General features: G+C 42.6%; 1 protein-coding gene across 3 annotated transcripts in view; it reads left to right on the top strand.

The window, feature by feature from the left end:
- Positions 1-17,818, top strand: part of BTBD9 (BTB domain containing 9) — a 610,564-nt gene that overhangs the window by 30,604 nt on the left and 562,142 nt on the right. For all 3 annotated transcript variants that reach the window (XM_029592918.1, XM_029592917.1, XM_029592916.1), the window contains exons 3-5: positions 321-532; positions 8,633-8,996; positions 12,721-12,985. In XM_029592918.1, the coding sequence (XP_029448778.1) occupies positions 348-532; positions 8,633-8,996; positions 12,721-12,985 (814 nt within the window). In that variant the 5' untranslated portion in view covers positions 321-347. The remainder of the gene's footprint in view (positions 1-320; positions 533-8,632; positions 8,997-12,720; positions 12,986-17,818) is intronic.

Here is a 17,818-nt window from a genome sequence, read left to right as displayed (position 1 = left end):
CTATCTATATAGCAGCAGTTTGTGAGGCTGGAGCAGATTCAGATTGGTATGGCAGTGCAGAACAAGCGTACAGCCTGATAAGGGAACAAACTACTTGTGTGTGCCAGGTTCCAGTGAGAACCAGAGTTTGTGTGACGGCTGAGCTGGTTGGGAAAAGATTAAAAATAGAAGAACCAGGGTAGCTGCAAACGAAGGCTCCTCTTTCTGTACATAGCTCCAGTAGAGATCCGCTTCATTTGAAATAGGAGCAGAAAGAAACTGCTGAGTCTCCAAAATAATTTTTCTTTCTTTCTTTCTTGTTTATTTTCCCCTTCGCGTAGAGCTCTTGAGCCCATCGTCATTTCAGGATGAGTAACAGCCATCCACTCCGTCCATACACGTCAGTGGGTGAAATTGACCATGTCCATATTCTGTCTGAGAATGTTGGGGCGCTGATCAATGGGGAGGAGTACAGCGACGTCACCTTTGTGGTGGAGAAAAGACGATTTCCTGCTCACAGGGTGATTCTGGCCGCCAGATGTCACTATTTCAGGTAAGGGCCTCGGGAGATGCTGAATAAAGTAATAACATTCTTATATCGCCTTGTACCTGACAGAAGGATACATATTTTTTGTATTATCTGTTGAAATTGATACTTGATTTATCAGCTTGGAAGGATAAAATGTTTTCTTGAGCATGCTTGGATTAGACCTTGTGAATCTCAAGTTTAGTTAACAGTAAGGTGACCATATAACTCCATGTCAAGGGGGACAAGCTGAGCTAGTCTGCTTTTACCTCATTGCACCATGCAGTTCTGATTTCTTTTTGAGTTCCATAAGCCCAATTAACAGGAAAGCACTTAAAATAGAAGTGACCACAAAGCCAATCCAGTCCAAAACAATATTTCCCTGTACCTACCCGGATCAGTCCAGATTGAGCCTCCTTTCCAGCAGATGGAGACAGAGAAAAACTTAAAGGGTATCATATATCGGGACAGTGCTCCTCCTGTGTCCCTTCAGTATTTCTCTATCTCCAGCAGATGCAGATAGCAGAACCTGTTGTTCCCTTTCTTTGTAGTGGTTTCTTGTTTTGCGGAAGTTCTTCTTCTTCTTTCTATGTTAATAGAGGATCAAGCAAGTATTTGTTAATTTCAAGTATTTATTTAAAAAACAACAAAAAAAAAGACAAAGGTTTAGTCATCAGGAGCAGCATTATTCTGACTCCTCGCTCTTGCTTGGGCCTGGGAGGTTCTGTCCCTTTGATTTCTTCAGCCTAGGACCCTTTCCCGGTGGCCTATTGCCTGGCTCCAGGGTGATACTGGTGGTCCAGTCCCTCCCCCGTGGAGACCCCTGAGAAGTTTCATGCCTCTGGTCTCTTGCTGACAGAGAAGTAATTTTCCTCTGTCCCTTTAAGCTGTTAAATAAAATGTACAATCCTTTTTTTTTTTAATCAGTACCTTGGACAAGGACCGGCAGCTTACGGGGAAGGAGCAGAGAGCAGTTTTTCTCTCTCCCGGTCGCAGCCAGGCACAGAAAGACTTTGCACCCCCCCCCCCCACAACCGAACTCGTGCTGGCGATGCCGCGATCTGCTCCATTTTGTATTGCATGCGGGGAGTCGGCCTCATGGTTCTCCCGCAACGGGGTTTGCTCTAATTGTTTACCCGGCAGGGAGGGGCCCTCTTCAGTGCAGGCGAAATCAGCTGCCCACGTTCGAGCCGGAAAGCGCGCTGCTAGGCCGGCCCCGTTCCCGAAAACTGCGGGAACAGCGGCCATCTTGTCTGCAGATTTTGGGCCTGTTTCCTTGCCGGACGGGGGAAGGGGTTGTGAATTTCATCAATCCCTCCTGGATTTAAGCCCCGTGGACTCTGCAGATGTGATCCCTGACCCTCAGGACGATATCCCCCCTCCTCCAATACCAGGGAAAGCCCCTATTCATTTTTCCACTGATTTTGTACTTTTATTATACAAGGCTTATGCAGCTACTTGCTGCAGCAGGAGGATCCCCCCCAAAGATCCCCCTCCTGTGAAGGTTCCTAAAGGCCCTCCACCTGCAAAGGTGCCTAGGGTATGTACAGACCAGGGACCCAAACTCCCGGATTCCCAAGGTACTAATTGGGTGCAGACTATACCAGGGGTGCAAAACCCTCTGGATCCTCCTACCCCATCTCCTCCGCTTCCAGACGCTGATCCAGATGCAGAAACTATAACCCAGAATCCACCGGTCGAAGGGGATGACCCGCGGGTCTTACACTTGTTCCAGTGGGAGGAGCTGGACCCGCTCATACCTTTTTGTTCTAGCTGAGCTGGGTATAGATGCCCCTCCAGACGAAACCGCAAGTACCCCGGTTTCCAGTAATGTAGATCCTGTCCTGGCAGGACTGAGAGCCCCTCCATGTACCTTCCCTTTTCATCCTATGCTAATGCAGTTACTACTCCGAGAATGGGAAGCTCCGGAATCCGGCTTACGAGTGGGCAGAGCAATGGCCAAGCTCTATCCCCTCCCAGACCAATGCCTAGAGATGCTCAAGTTCCCTAAGGTGGATGCTTCGGTTTCCGCTGTCACGAAGATAACCACCATCCCGGTGGTTGGAGCATGACTTTGAAGGATCTTCAGGATCGGAAGTGGAGATACATCTCAAACGGATTTTTGAAGTGTTAGCGCTCGGTGTTCGGGCAACAGTCTGTAGCAGTCTTAGGTGGGTTCAACGACTACTCAGCACCCAGGACCTCCCATTTGCAGAGGCGGACTGGCTGGAGGCCGCGGTTGCGTATGGAGCTAATGCCCTCTATGATCTCCTCGGGGTGCAGGCCAGAGCCATGGTTTCAGCTGTTTCGGCCAGATGCCTCCTCTGGCTGTGAAATTGGGCAGCAGACTCCTCTTCTAAATTGCATTTGGTTCAGAGGTCTTGTAAGAGGATTTAGCAGTATCTCACCCACTCGAAATATAGCTTGGGTACATCCCATGCATTTGGACTGGTCTGACTGGATAAAGAGTAAATTAGTTCTTACTTCCTTTCCTTGAGTCCAGCCAGACCAGTCCTGGACCCTCCCTTATCTGCCAAACGTGTGAGATTCTGTGGTTATTTCTTTTCTGAAAGATATATATAATTTTAATCAAATCTTCAGTGGATAAGGTTCGGGAATAGAAATCTATTGGGTTTATCCTAATTGTGTTTATTGGTGAAATCCCCTGGTTTGAGAGAGGGGGAAGTTTGTTTTTAGTATGTTGTTCTTAGCTTGTGATACTGGTAAGCTGAGGGACCACAGGAACCTATGTAAAGTGATATCAGCAAGCTTGTTAATCTCTGCCTCCGTCTGCTGGTTGGTGGACATAACCCATGCGCTTTGGTTTATCCTTGAGTTCTTCACTCCTTCCGACTGGTTTGTTGGAGGGAATGGAGATGAAGCTAAGATGCTTGTGGTATGTCTCTGTCTACCTGCAGGGAGAGATACTGCTTTAGTTTTTTCTCATTCTCATGCTCTTCTAAAAACTCAATTAACTGCATAGCAACTGCTTTTTCAATAATTTTACTAAGGAACAGTAAATTTGAAACAGATCTATAGCTATCCATGCAATTTAAATCATGAATGACTTTTTGAAGAATAGTTTAACTACAGTACACTTCAAAAGGGATGGAAAAACTTGCACTATTGATAGGCCATTGACTAATATAAGTAGCCACTCCAAAAGTGCATCCTTAACTACTTTAAGAAGGATGCCAGACAAGGTTCCAAACTACAACCTGTCAACCTCAGTGATCTTAAAATCTCAGTTAACTGTTGTGAATTAATTCTCCCAGACACTTTCTACTTCCTTATGTCTACTTTGAGATCATTTATTTATTTAGTAGTTTTTCTATACCGATAACCGTTTACACATCGTATCATTTACAGGGAACACGTAAAAGGCCTAAATATATGGCAAAACAATTACATAGAATGCATATGAAACAGGAAACCTCAACACATAATAGCAAATACGTAATAGTAAGCACATAATAGCAAATACGTAATAGTAAGCACATAATAGCAAATACCTAATAGTAAGCACATAATAGCAAATACATGGACAGGATGGTAACAGGGTAATGTGATATGTTGGAGGAATGGGAGAGAATGCAAAGGACGGAGGGGAAAACTGGCATAGGTACATATTAGAGGCAGGAGTATAGTAGAGGTTGGTTATGATTTCTGTGAAGGATGGGCGCGTAAAGGTTAGGAGAAGATCATCCTTCACCTCAGCATCTTCTTGCCAATCCATAAAAGCGATGGGGAAGCAACACTTCCTGACTTACATCTCAATGATGAGGAATGACCTTTTTCACATTTTACAATACAATTATGTAATGCATGAAAGAAGAACATAATTTACATCTACATCTTAAAGGAAAAAGGAATATAAATGTATATAAAATCTTTGGTTCCAAGTAGCTTGCATCTGGTAAGGGATTATTCTGCTTCTGGCACAGATGAGCAAGGAAATTACTCTGTCCTGATAATGTTAAAAAAAAAAAGTAAAAAGTAAAATGAATTGTTTTTAAAATGAGAAGCAAGAGTTCACTCTCTAAATTCCAGATACTAGGCTGATAGCATTGACAAAAAAATCAATAGTACATATTTCCTCTACACAACAGGCATAAAGGCAAGAAGGTGGGTTGAGTGATGTGTGTCCATATAAATAAACTAGACTGCCTAGAAATTGTTCACAGTTTTCAAAGTTTAATTCTCAATAACTAGATTTTGTCTGTATAGAATATTGACAAGAAGTTTCAGGAGTTGCTGAACTTTAAGCCCTAACAAGTGAGACTTAAGGAGTTAAATATATGTATCTAAGAGGAGAGAAAGAAGGCAGGGGGTGGGATTTGAGACAGATATAAATATGTTAGATGTATAAATAATGCAGAAACCAACATTTTTCAATAGAAATAAAAAGTAATAAAACAGAAGGTTATGATATGAGGCTACAAGGAGATAGACCAAGGATGGTGGATGCATGGTACCTTCCTTCTACTACCTTCCAGTGAAGGTAGTAGAAGCCAAACTATTTGCGGAATTCAATAAATCCTGGGATAAGCACAGAGGATCCTTAGCCATGGGGGGGGAATAAGGGGGTAAAGCCTGGGATAAGCACAGAGGATCCTTACCTGTGAGGGAGTGAGGAGTAAAGCCTGGGATAAGCACAGAGGATCCTTAGCTGTGAGGGAGTGAGAGGTAAAGCCTGGGATAAGCACAGAGGATCCTTACCTGTGAGGGAGTGAGGGGTAAAGCCTGGGATAAGCACAGAGGATCCTTACCTGTGAGGGAGTGAGGAGTAAAGCCTGGGATAAGCACAGAGGATCCTTAGCTGTGAGGGAGTGAGGAGTAAAGCCTGGGATAAGCACAAAGGAACCTTGGCTGTGGGGGAGTGAGGGGTAAAGCCTGGGATAAGCACAGAGGATCCTTACCTGTGAGGGAGTGAGGAGTAAAGCCTGGGATAAGCACAAAGGAACCTTGGCTGTGGGGGAGTGAGGGGTAAAGCCTGGGATAAGCACAGAGGATCCTTAGCTGTGAGGGAGTGAGAGGTAAAGCCTGGGATAAGCACAGAGGATCCTTAGCTGTGGGGGAGTGAGGGGTAAAGCCTGGGATAAGCACAGAGGATCCTTAGCTGTGGGGGAGTGAGGGGTAAAGCCTGGGATAAGCACAGAGGATCCTTAGCTGTGGGGGAGTGAGGGGTAAAGCCTGGGATAAGCACAGAGGATCCTTAGCTGTGGGGGAGTGAGGGGTAAAGCCTGGGATAAGCACAGAGGATCCTTAACTGTGGGGGAGTGAGGGGTAAAGCCTGGGATAAGCACAGAGGATCCTTAGCTGTGAGGGAGTGAGAGGTAAAGCCTGGGATAAGCACAGAGGATCCTTAGCTGTGAGGGAGTGAGAGGTAAAGCCTGGGATAAGCACAGAGGATCCTTAGCTGTGGGGGAGTGAGGGGTAAAGCCTGGGATAAGCACAGAGGATCCTTAGCTGTGGGGGAGTGAGGGGTAAAGCCTGGGATAAGCACAGAGGATCCTTAGCTGTGGGGGAGTGAGGGGTAAAGCCTGGGTTAAGCACAGAGGATCCTTAGCTGTGAGGGTAAAGCCTGGGATAAGCACAGAGGATCCTTAGCTGTGGGGGAGTGAGGGGTAAAGCCTGGGATAAGCACAGAGGATCCTTAGCTGTGAGGGGTAAAGCCTGGGATAAGCACAGAGGATCCTTAGCTATGGGGGAGTGAAAGGTAAAGCCTGGGATAAGCATAGAGGATTTTTAAATATAGGATCAGTTAGGCTCAGCAGTATTGCATCAAGAATGGACATATTCAATGAGCCTTGAAGTGCTTATATACTATCATATTCTGTTTCTGTAAATTCACTCTTAGAGCAGTTCAGCTGGTGATATTTCTTGGGGCCGATATTCAGCTGCTGAGCAGCTCTGCTAGTTAGCCAGATAAACATATCCAGCTAATTAGCAGGCTGTGTTCAGTGGGCGGTCGCGCCGTTGAATATACCCGGCTATCTTAAATTTAGCCACATATATTTATGCAGCTATCTTTAGGGCAGGTCATTGGCACCACCAGTGTTAGCTGCATAAATTAAGCGGCTAACTCCACTCCTCCCAGAATCACGTCCTGTCTGCCCCTACCTATCGCCCCCAAACCTATCGCAGACATCCTAAACTGCTCGATCTCTTCAGGCACAGTACCCACACTACTTAAACAAGCCATAATCAAACCCTTCCCAAAAAAACCTACTCTTGACTCATCTGACCCAGCCAACTACCGTTCCATCTCCAACCTACCCTTCCTTTCCAAAATCCTAGAAAAAATTATCAACACTCAACTCACAAGCTACCTAGAAGATCACCACATTCTCTCCCCATCCCAATTCGGTTTCCGCCGACACCACAGTACTGAAACCCTCATCTCCCTATCTGACCATATCCTGAGGGCCCTGGACAATGGACAATCTTACTTACTAGCCTCTTGGACATATCCTCTGCATTCGACACTGTCAACTACAATATTTTGATTGAGCGCCTTCGAGAAATTGGAATATCCGGTGTTGCACTTTGCTGGATTCAATCATACTTCACCAACAGACAATACCAAGTAAAAAGTGGACACTGTGAATCTAAAACTATCAACTTATTACAAGGGGTTCCACAAGGCTCCTCACTTTCCTCCACCCTCTTCAACATTTACCTCCTTCCCCTTTGCAAACTCCTTTCCAAATTTGGCCTTCCACACTACATATATGCGGATGATGTACAGGTTCTCATACCTATTACCAATTCTCTTCCAGAGGCACTGAAAACATGGGATGTGGCTCTCACAACCATCAACTCCCTTGGCATTATTCTTGATAGCCACCACAGCCTTCAAAATTCATCAATTCCACCCTTAAAGATGGTTTTTTTAAGCTCCACACCCTAAAAAAACTGAAACCTCTGCTTCACTTCTCCGATTTCTGTACTGTCCTCCAAGCCAATATCCTCTCCAAGCTTGATTATTGTAATGCCATACTCCTTGGCCTCCCTAAATACGCTCTACGACCACTGCAGATACTCCAAAACTCGGCAGCACATATCCTCTCCAATGCCCACCGAGGCGATCACATCACCCCAGTTCTCAAACACCTACACTGGTTGCCTATCAACGCACGAATCATATACAAATCCTAACCATCATGCACAAAACTATCCACAACCAAGACATGCCCTGGTTCAAAGAACATCTACAATTCCGTGCCTCTAACTGACCTGTCAGAGCACAACACTGTGCCACACTACATACTCCCTCTCCCAAAAGTGCAAAGCTTAAGTCTACCAAAGAACGTGCACTCTCTTTAGCTGGCCCCTCCCTGTGGAACAAGATGCCCCCTAACCTTCGCCTCGAGCCTTGCCCAAAACGGTTTAAACAAAACTTAAAGGCTTGGCTCTTCACTCACACATACACCTAATCATCCGCAGCTCACTTCTCCTCCTCCTCTCTCCCCCTGTAAATGTCTTGTAAATTGCTTGTAATTACTTGTAAATATTTCCCCTGCTGTTACCCTCCCCGTTACCTTGTTTAATGTTGACACCCTTTGTATATGGGTGTCATGTTTATATGCTATATTAATTGTTCCCTGTGAAGCATCTTGCTACTTTCAGTTATCTGTAAACCGAGATGATGTTCCCAACGTGTCTCGGTATATAAAATGCTTAAAATAAATAAATACTTATACAACCAGAATTTAGCCGCATAACTCATTATGTGGCTAGAATTTAGCCACATACGGCTTTCAGTATTGCTGGCTAATGATTTAGAAGTATAACGTTTCAGTTATCTGTCTAAATGGCTTTTGAATATTCACTTCCTTGTGTTTATACAAAACAAGGATTGCCCTTTTTTCAGTATGGAACTGGGAAACATTCACTTCTTGTTGGATCCAGCACTGTGCTCACGGCGCTTGGCTATTACTATTAGCACGTTTTCCATCAGTGGCTTTTTAAAATCTGATTGGAATGATTTCTCTTCCATTTGTCAGGGTCTATTTTGAGCTTACCTTGCTTTATAATTGTTTATTTTAAGTCCATCTTACCAGTTGACTTTATATTTTGTGTACATGAAGACATTTTCATTTATGCTGTTATCTTCAACTGCAGAGCTTTGTTATATGGTGGAATGCGAGAATCGCAGCCCAAGGCAGAAATCCCACTGCAAGACACCACAGCAGAAGCATTTACCATGCTGATGAAGTATATCTACACGGGTCGTGCGACGTTGCGTGACGAGAAGGAAGAGGTGCTACTGGACTTCCTCAGTCTTGCTCATAAGTATGGATTCCCAGAACTAGAGGACTCTACTTCAGAGTATCTTTGCACCATTCTCAACGTTCAGAATGTCTGCATGATCTATGATGTCGCCAGTCTTTACTCACTGCCAAAACTCACCAGCACATGCTGTATGTTTATTGACCGAAATGCTCAGGAAGTGCTCGCCAGTGAAGGCTTCTTGACGTTGTCAAAGGTACGTCCATTTCCACAAAGATTTTCTTTGAGTAAAGGGGATAAGATTGAAGACTAAATATATTTTAAAATGGCCCCATCTACCTCTTTTGGCTTTATTTGTACTATACTATCCCAAGGTACACCATAGTCAACAGAAGAATACTAGAATGCAAAGGGCTACTCACAGAAATGTGAAAAAGTGCTAAAATTCATAAAAACAACAAAAGACTGGCACATCAAAATGTGTTTTCGACAGTCTTACTGGCGATCTTAGCAGTCTGCTTCTTCAGTTGCTAGGCTGCTACGGTATGCTTCCATTGGAGTAGCCTAGCAATGGCAGATGCAGACTGCTACTAAGATGGAAATGCCGGGCCCAGATCACGGTAGGAGGTTACCGCAATCTGGGAGAACAGGGACTACAAATAATGGTACGGGGTGGAGGCATAGAAGGGAAAGGTGGTGGTGTGGGAGGGGTTGGAAACGGCGAGATACGCGTATAAAATAAAAAGGAAAGTTGGAGCAGGAGATGGTGGTGCTGGGGGGCAGAATCCCGGCCTAAAGAATTTCTTTTTTAGCTGTGAAATGGGCTGTTTTGACGGATAACTTTTGAATATTGACCTCTGAAAGCTCTATAATCTGGCATCCATGGGGAATAAGAGATGTCGGTTAAGCAAATATGATAGGCCTCTGATTCCTGTCCCAGTCCTCTTCCCCTCCCAGGCAGCAGTGTGGAAAGAGCAGAGGAAAACTTCTCTGGTCTCTTATCCAACTCCTCTTCTCCTTTCATTCCTCTTCACTTGAAGGGTAACATTCTGTATAGTAAGGGACAGGATCATGGAACTTTTATTGTATTGTATTTATCCTAATGATGAGACCAAAAGTGTTCTAATAAATTTTGGTGCTCTATAACAGTGTTGGCGTGCCTGACCTTTTATCTTTCTTTTAACATATGTTTGGAATGGCAATATTTTCATGGTCATAGCTTGCATATCAGATTTTTTTTTTTTTTTTGTCACCACTTTCTATTATATATCCATGGAAGAAATGTATGTAGCAAGCTACTCTAAACCAGGTTCCTGTCCCACGTGCTTATCATGTGTTGGAACCTTACAATGTAGACCAAGCTGCATCTGGATCTGAGTGATGTGTTTTGGACCTGGCAAAAAGGGTTTTTCAACCCTGCAGAGACTGCAAGCTGCTACGGCCATGGTGAAGGAATATAAAAATGTCAAAACCTCTTTGTGCTCTCCTGTGAATGACAAATGTTCTGCAAGAACCAGGATCCAGCACTTGCAGTGTTAAGTTGGGAAAAGAGCTGTATTATTTAGCATCCCAGAGAATAGCACTACATAGCCAGCAGAGGAAGAGGCCAAAGGAATGCTGGGAGACCATTTAAGAAAGAAAAGGTGCAAATTGGCTGTCTGTGTATATGTGTGGTGGGGATGGCTAGTAGTTGGAGCCAGGAAGATGGGAGTGCATCTTGCAGCCCTGCATTCAGTTCTTCTCCTAAAGAGCTAATTATCAAGAGGGAGAGAGAGAAGTCTGTGCTTTGAGGAAATAGAGAGACATACAGCTGTTCTTGCTTCATAGCCAAGCTACATGTAAATTCCCAAAAAGGTACAGAGGATCCAGGAGCTGAGAGATGTCTTTACCAGAGATATCCAGGCCCAGGAACACATGGCTGGATCACTCTCTTAAGAGACTGAGTTAAGCAATCTAAACTTTCACAGAGAGTATCTTAGCAGAGGAGGGAGAAGGTTTATTTCCTTGCCTTTTGTCACAAATTCAGTCTCTCATCTTAACTGCTTCAGTCTTTTCAGCCAAAGTCAAGCATAAACCCTTGCCACAGCCACATGAGAGAGGGCAGGGAAAGAGAAGCTGATGGACCGTGGTCTTTCGTAAGAGACTGCAACCAGGCCTGTTTTCTATTTAGTACCAAGTAAACCATTTGGGGAAGCTCCTCAGGAGAGAGAGACCTTCCACACACTGCAGTGTTCATCTGTTTGGTTTGTCATCTAATCCCAACACAAAGAGCATATAATAGGTCCTAAAGATCAAATCCAAAACACACAAAAGGCACCTCTTCTGTCAATTGTAAATCAACTAAGGCGTGCAATCAAACAGTGAATATTTAAAGGAAAAAAATTTTTGTTAAGGCAGGAGCCGCATCTGCAAGCCTGACGACGTGTCTAACCTCACCCGGTCGGACTGTCCGGTCTGTTCTTCATCTGCGGCTCTTACCCGGCCGTGAAGCCTCTTAGTTGTTGTGAAAGCGATAAAGCCTTAGAAATGTTTTTTTTCATAAATGACAATTGTTAACAAAGAATAATGTCCCAGTGTCCCGTTGATATTTATAAATGGTATGAGACCTGGAGTCCGTTTCTAAGGAGGTTGTTACCCCTGACGAAGCTGCCAGCCATGCAGCGAAACACCGGCCGCTGTCGGGAATTTTGTTTATAAATATCAACGGGACACTGGGACATTATTCTTTGTTAACAATTGTCATTTATGAAAAACACATTTCTAAGGCTTTATCGCTTTCACAACAACTAAGAGGTTTCACGGCCGGGTAAGAGCCGCAGATGAAGAACAGACCGGACGGTCCGACCGGGTGAGGTTAGACACGTCGTCAGGCTTGAAGATGCGGCTCCTGCCTTAACAAAAAATGTTTTCCTTTAAATATTCACTGTTTGATTGCACGCCTTAGTTGATTTATAATTGACAGAAGAGGTGCCTTTTGGGTGTTTTGGATTTGTCATCTAGCCAGCTCCACCATCAAGAGGGACTTCTTCATTTGCTTAATTGGTTTTTTTTTCCACACAATTTTGTGTTTGGAATGGGGTGCACCCTTTATAAACTGGCGACATTGGGGTGGATCTGTCCCCCCTACCCCCTCCATTTTTGAGTACTCGGGGGGGTAACGACAATTTATGAAAGCTGTGCACTTCACTGCTTCCCCCCCCACCTTTCTTTATTAGCGTTCCTTATTATTTTTATTTATTTATTTATTTTGTACTATCCATACGAGTCTATTGGTTGCACAGGTTAACAGGCCATACCCAGTGTTATTTTTACATTGCTTGATATAAAATAAGAAAACTGTAAGTTTATTATAGTTCACTACTGTACTTTTCCTATTTAATGTTCTGGTTGGATTTACTGTCTACTTACACAATACTAGTAAAAGGGTTAATTACCGTTTTTATTCTGTGTGATGATTTTATCTGGTCTGTGGTGTCACAAATGAGACTGTTTGGGAAGGGCACAGACAGGGTGACCGGGACCCTGTCTCATCCAACAGTCAGGCTACGAACCTGAAGATAAATCATATTAGTGAATATAATTTCTCAAGTGGTACTCGCCAGCCCAAGCATAGGGGTAATCCATAGTCCAGATCAAGGGGCCCACATATTTAAAGAAACACTGCTTCCAAAAGTTTGGTGCATTATTTGCATCTGTATCCTTTCTCTTACCGACCTCTGATGATTTATCTCACCTTGAGTTCCATTTTAGTGATATTCTAGCGCTAAGATATGTAGAGAGCGTGAAAAAAATTCACATGGATCCTCTGTATATTTTCACCAGTGTAGCTTTCCAAATAGTGTGAAATATAAGCATAAAAGAGGCATGTAAAAATGAACTTTATAAAATGAGCATTAAAGCTTTTTACGTCTGGTTGGGTAGAGTAAATTTGCAATCCTTTTGCTACCCTGTTCAATTTATAAGGCTCTCTTGTTCTGCAGGCCGCTCTTCTGAATATCGTGACAAGGGACTCCTTTGCTGCTCCTGAAAAGGATATTTTCCAGGCTTTGACGAGCTGGTGTAAGCACAACGGGAGGGAGAACCACACTGAAGTCATGCAAGCAGTACGTCTGCCGCTGATGAGCCTTACGGAGCTGCTCAATGTGGTCAGGCCCTCTGGATTGCTGTCTCCGGATGCCATCCTGGATGCCATTAAGATCCGCTCTGAAAGCCGGGACATGGATCTTAACTACAGGGGCATGCTAAGTGAGCACTGGTATCTTCTTCAGCACAAGGAGGAGGCACTTTCAGATTGCTCGTGTTCACAAGCATTAGCAAATTGAAATTACATGCCAGCGAGCTTTGAAACTTGCAGTCTGAAATACCATCCCAGTTCCATGAAATGTCATCATTGCAGTGTGAAAGAGATGCCTAATATTTATGTAACCACTTCACCTGACTAGCAGCAACAGCTGGACAGACAAAATGATTTATCAACACACACGCATACACACGCACCCACTCTTCATATGCAGAGTGGCTGCAGTCCATTGGCCCAAGTGGTCTGTCTTTGTTTAAAATTAATTGGTTCACCAGTTCTTAACATTACAGCCATTTAGCATCCAGTATCATTTTGATGTTGAACAATGACCATAAAACCAGCTCTGGCCACCTGTTTTTATCAGGAGGCTACTATGGCAGGTTTCTTAAGGATTTGGCCACCTTTTTTTCCATTTAGACAAGATATATATGGCCCAGGTTTCACTTTTCATTTGCATATAAGCATTAAGATTTATAGTCAAAGGCAAAAATACCTTCACTGGGCATTACTATAGAATAAAACCAGTTTTCCCATCCCGAGTGGTCAGTATTCTCCTGTTTCATTATGTCTTTGCTATGGATAGGCAGTACTGCATTACTGATTATGATGCATTTTAAGGGCATCAGACTGCTTTCACAAAAATGGTCTGATAATGTCAGGTAGTAAAAATACCATATTGACATAGGTTGAGCTTTATCCAAGAAAACTGTATAAGACAACCAATCATATAAAAATGAGAACTAAACCTTTTATGGTAAACTGTAAATGCTGAAGGAGACAACCTGCTAAAGTACTCCAGTCTGGTGCTTTTTGTGTTGCTCAGTCATGAGCAGTAAAATACATCCTCAGCATAAAACAAGATTAAAAGTAAGCAAATGCCACCTAAAAAACACCGTATACATTTGTGAAAGGAAGGAAACACCAGAGAGAACAGGAATGTATCTTATTTATATAATTAATCTTAATTGTTATGTACTAGATGTGGGCCCTTGATTAGACTGATTCTGTTCACTTCTTGAAGTCATCAATACTGACATTTTGATCCACCTAGTCAGCCCAGTTACCCCTGCCTACTCTGATCTAGTTCTGGTCATTACTTTTCCTTGCCCTTACAGATTAAAGGAGATAAGAACATAAGAAATTGCCATGCTGGGTCAGACCAAGGGTCCATCAAGCCCAGCATCCTGTTTCCAACAGAGGCCAAACCAGATCACAAGAACCTGGCAATTACCCAAACACCAAGAAGATCCCATGCTACTGATGCAATTAATAGCAGTGGCTATTAGCTAAGTAAACTTGATTAATAGCAGTTAATGGACTTCTCCTGCAAAAACCCATCCAAACCTTTTTTGAACCCAGCTACACTAACTGCACTATCCACGTCCTCTGGCAACAAATTCCAGAGCTTAATTGTGCGTTGAGTGAGAGAGAATTTTCTCCAATTAGTCTTAAATGTGCCACATGCTAACTTCATGGAATGCCCCCTGGTCCTTCTATTATCTGAAAGTGTAAATAACCGATTCACATCTACTCGTTCAAGACCTCTCATGATCTTAAAGACCTCTATCATATCGCCCCTCAGCCGTCTCTTCTCCAAGCTGAACAGCCCTAACCTCTTCAGCCTTTCCTCATAGGGGAGCTGTTCCATCCTCTTTATCATTTTGGTAGCCCTTCTCTGTACCTTCTCCATTGCAACTATATCTTTTTTGAGATGTGGCGACCAGAATTGTACACAGTATTCAAGGTGTGGTCTCACCATGGAGCGATACAGAGGCATTATGACATTTTCCGTTTTATTTACCATTCCCTTCCTAATAATTCCTAACATTCTGTTTGCTTTTTTGACTGCTGCAGCACACAGAGCTGACGATTTCAAATTGTTATCCACTATGATGCCTAGATCTTTTTCTTGGGTGGTAGCTCCTAATATGGAACCTAACATCGTGTAACTACAGCAAGGGTTATTTTTCCCTATATGCAACACCTTGCACTTGTCCACATTAAATTTCATCTGCCATTTGGATGCCCAATCTTCCAGTCTTGCAAGGTCCTCCTGTAATGTATCACAGTCCTCTGAATAATTTTGTATCATCCGCAAATTTGATAACCTCACTCGTCGTATTCCTTTCCAGATCATTTATAAATGATCTCCCAGTTGTCAGTTATATGGCCGGAACTACCTGCTGGAAGTTGCTTCTAGCCCTTTTTTTTACTGTTAGCTGGGGAAGGTAGCCAAGCTGTCAGCACCTCATTTATAGCACAGAGCGCACCAAAGCCCTGCAGTCATTCCATGCTGGTTGACCTTGCCACCTCTCCCCAAGAGCTTGATACTGTGTTGGCTCTCTGCAAGTCAACTTTGTTATTGCCCCATTTTGTCCATTTGTCATTATGTGTTTCCATAACTCAGCCAAGATCCAGGTCCCTGTTTCTTTACCCAGCCTTTCTTTTCCCCCTTGCCTTTTCCAGCACTCTGTCTCTGACCCAGATATGCTCGAGTTTAATTACTTCAGTCTCTGCTTGCAGCCTGAGAACTGCATCCTTCTATCAGCCTCTGAAAGATCCAAATAATTTCATTGGAACCTTTTACATCATAATCTGTAGTGAATCATTTATCTATTTATTTATTTAATTATTTAATTATTTATTAATTAAAGGCTTTTATATACCGACTTTCTTGATACAAATCAAATCAACTCGGTTTACATCGAACTAGGCAGTAACTATAACCAACCAATCAACAAGAGACAATTTGAAGGAGTATAAAGTTACATTATAACAAGGATGCCTTAACTGGGAGTAGGAAATAAGAAAGGGGGAACGAAGATAAAGTACAATATACAAGAGAGTATGTGAGGGAGGCAAGCCGTCCTCATGATAACTTGTAACATGATTTAGCGTTTATTTATTTACATAATTGCTGGAACAATTCTAAGTCAGGCTGTTGGACAAGTGGCAGGGAAGGCTCGGCAGAACAGCCATGTCTTTAGTTTCTTTTTAAAAGTTAGTAGACAAGTTTCCTGCCTGAGGTCCAAAGGTATGGCGTTCCAGATGGAGGGACCTGTGATAGAGAATGTCCGGTATTGGCTCTTTCTTCTCAGCAGGATTGCAGTCATCGGATAATCAATTATGCTATCTTCATTGTAAAATGTCTTCTCCCAGGGAAATTGAACTTTTGTAGAAAGATTTTTCTTATTGAAAGAATTCGTAATATATCAGGAAGGTAAGAGCAGGAGTGCCACCACAAAAGGCAACTTAGATTTTCCTAGAGTATGATGAGCCTCGGTTTTGTTTCAGAACTTTTTTTTTTTTTTTTTTAAGTGTATACACGACAGTTTCCAGGTAATAGTAGCCACAAGATACATTCAATAAAGAGAAGTAATGAAGTGGTCACAATAAACTACAGCAGCATTGATCATTTTATGTGCAATTTTTCAGCAAAAGTATGAAACTCCTATTCATCCCTCTCCAGCTTTTATGCCGAGCACTTTAATCATTCTAGTTATTTAAAATATTTGTATTTCACGGAACTCAGAAATACTGTACTACTACTAGGGACCATCAGCATTAACATAGTTACATAGCAGATGACGTCAGAAAGAGAACAAGTGACCCATCCATTCTTGATCCCATTACCAAAGATCTCTCAGCTAGCTGCCATAGAATGGGACTGCCTGTAGTATATCATTTCTTAACCAAGACACTGTCTTCCTTTATTGTACTCCACCCTACTGGGTAGCTAAGCATCAAGATTCCTTTCAGTTTATACCCAGCACCCTCCTCTCCTATGTCCAACTACAGAGTCCCACAATAATCCAAACAGCTGCAAACACCAGCTCAACTGTTCTCCTAACATCTAACCTCTTAGGTTCCTATGGTCTTTTTGGATGGCGCATCGCCATTACCCGGTCAACATTAGGTGTGCGTAGCTTGCCAGATAGATCAGATACATGAACGACTTCATTTCCAGTAGAACATCTAGCTTTTCTGCACTTGCAATCTGCTTGACTGACCTAGATGATAATTAATTCTATCATTGCAGCCTGCCAAGCAGATCCTGCTATGTCAATCCTGCTAGGACTTCTAATTATCCCTGATATTGCTTCTGACTCTACTCTTTTAGAACCTCGTATCATGATACCTTGACTAGAATTTCCTTTCTTTTGAAAAAGGTGAGCATCTTGTGCACTATTAATACCTTTCAAATATTTGAATGTATCCATTATATCTCTTCTAAGTCTTATCTCACAGGGTTTCTTGTATTGATTCTGCAAAGTTTTAGTAGCCATTCTCTGGACTATCTGTACTCTTTTATGGAGGTACAGCTTCAGAACTGGAAACATTTCATGTTCACTTATTAAAATTTTGTTCCACTTGTAAATCATTATCCAAGCGGTGGAACAAGATAAAATCTACATACAAATCAAATATTATCCATCAATAAAATAATATTATTAAACAAACAAAACAGCTCCAACAAACTGCACTGAAACCAAATATGGAGCAAAAACAACACGTACAGAATAAAATCAATTAAATACCAAACAAATAACTAAAAATAGAATAAATTCTAGTCTACCAAATATGCTGATGAGAAAATACTAAATCATCATTTATTTATTTTATTTATTTTCTTTTATATACCGACATTCGATCGAAATATCACATCGGTTTACAGGAAACTGAGAAATAGGGGGGAGGTCCGCCCTATTTTACATTATAACATGGTATATTAAAACTATTTTACATTATAACATGGTAAAAATATACACAATAACATG

This window comes from Rhinatrema bivittatum, chromosome 3, assembly GCF_901001135.1.
Source record: "Rhinatrema bivittatum chromosome 3, aRhiBiv1.1, whole genome shotgun sequence".
Taxonomy (NCBI): Eukaryota; Metazoa; Chordata; class Amphibia; order Gymnophiona; family Rhinatrematidae; genus Rhinatrema; species Rhinatrema bivittatum.
Note: the sequence above shows the minus strand (reverse complement) of the source record. Positions and strands in the feature narration are given on the sequence as shown.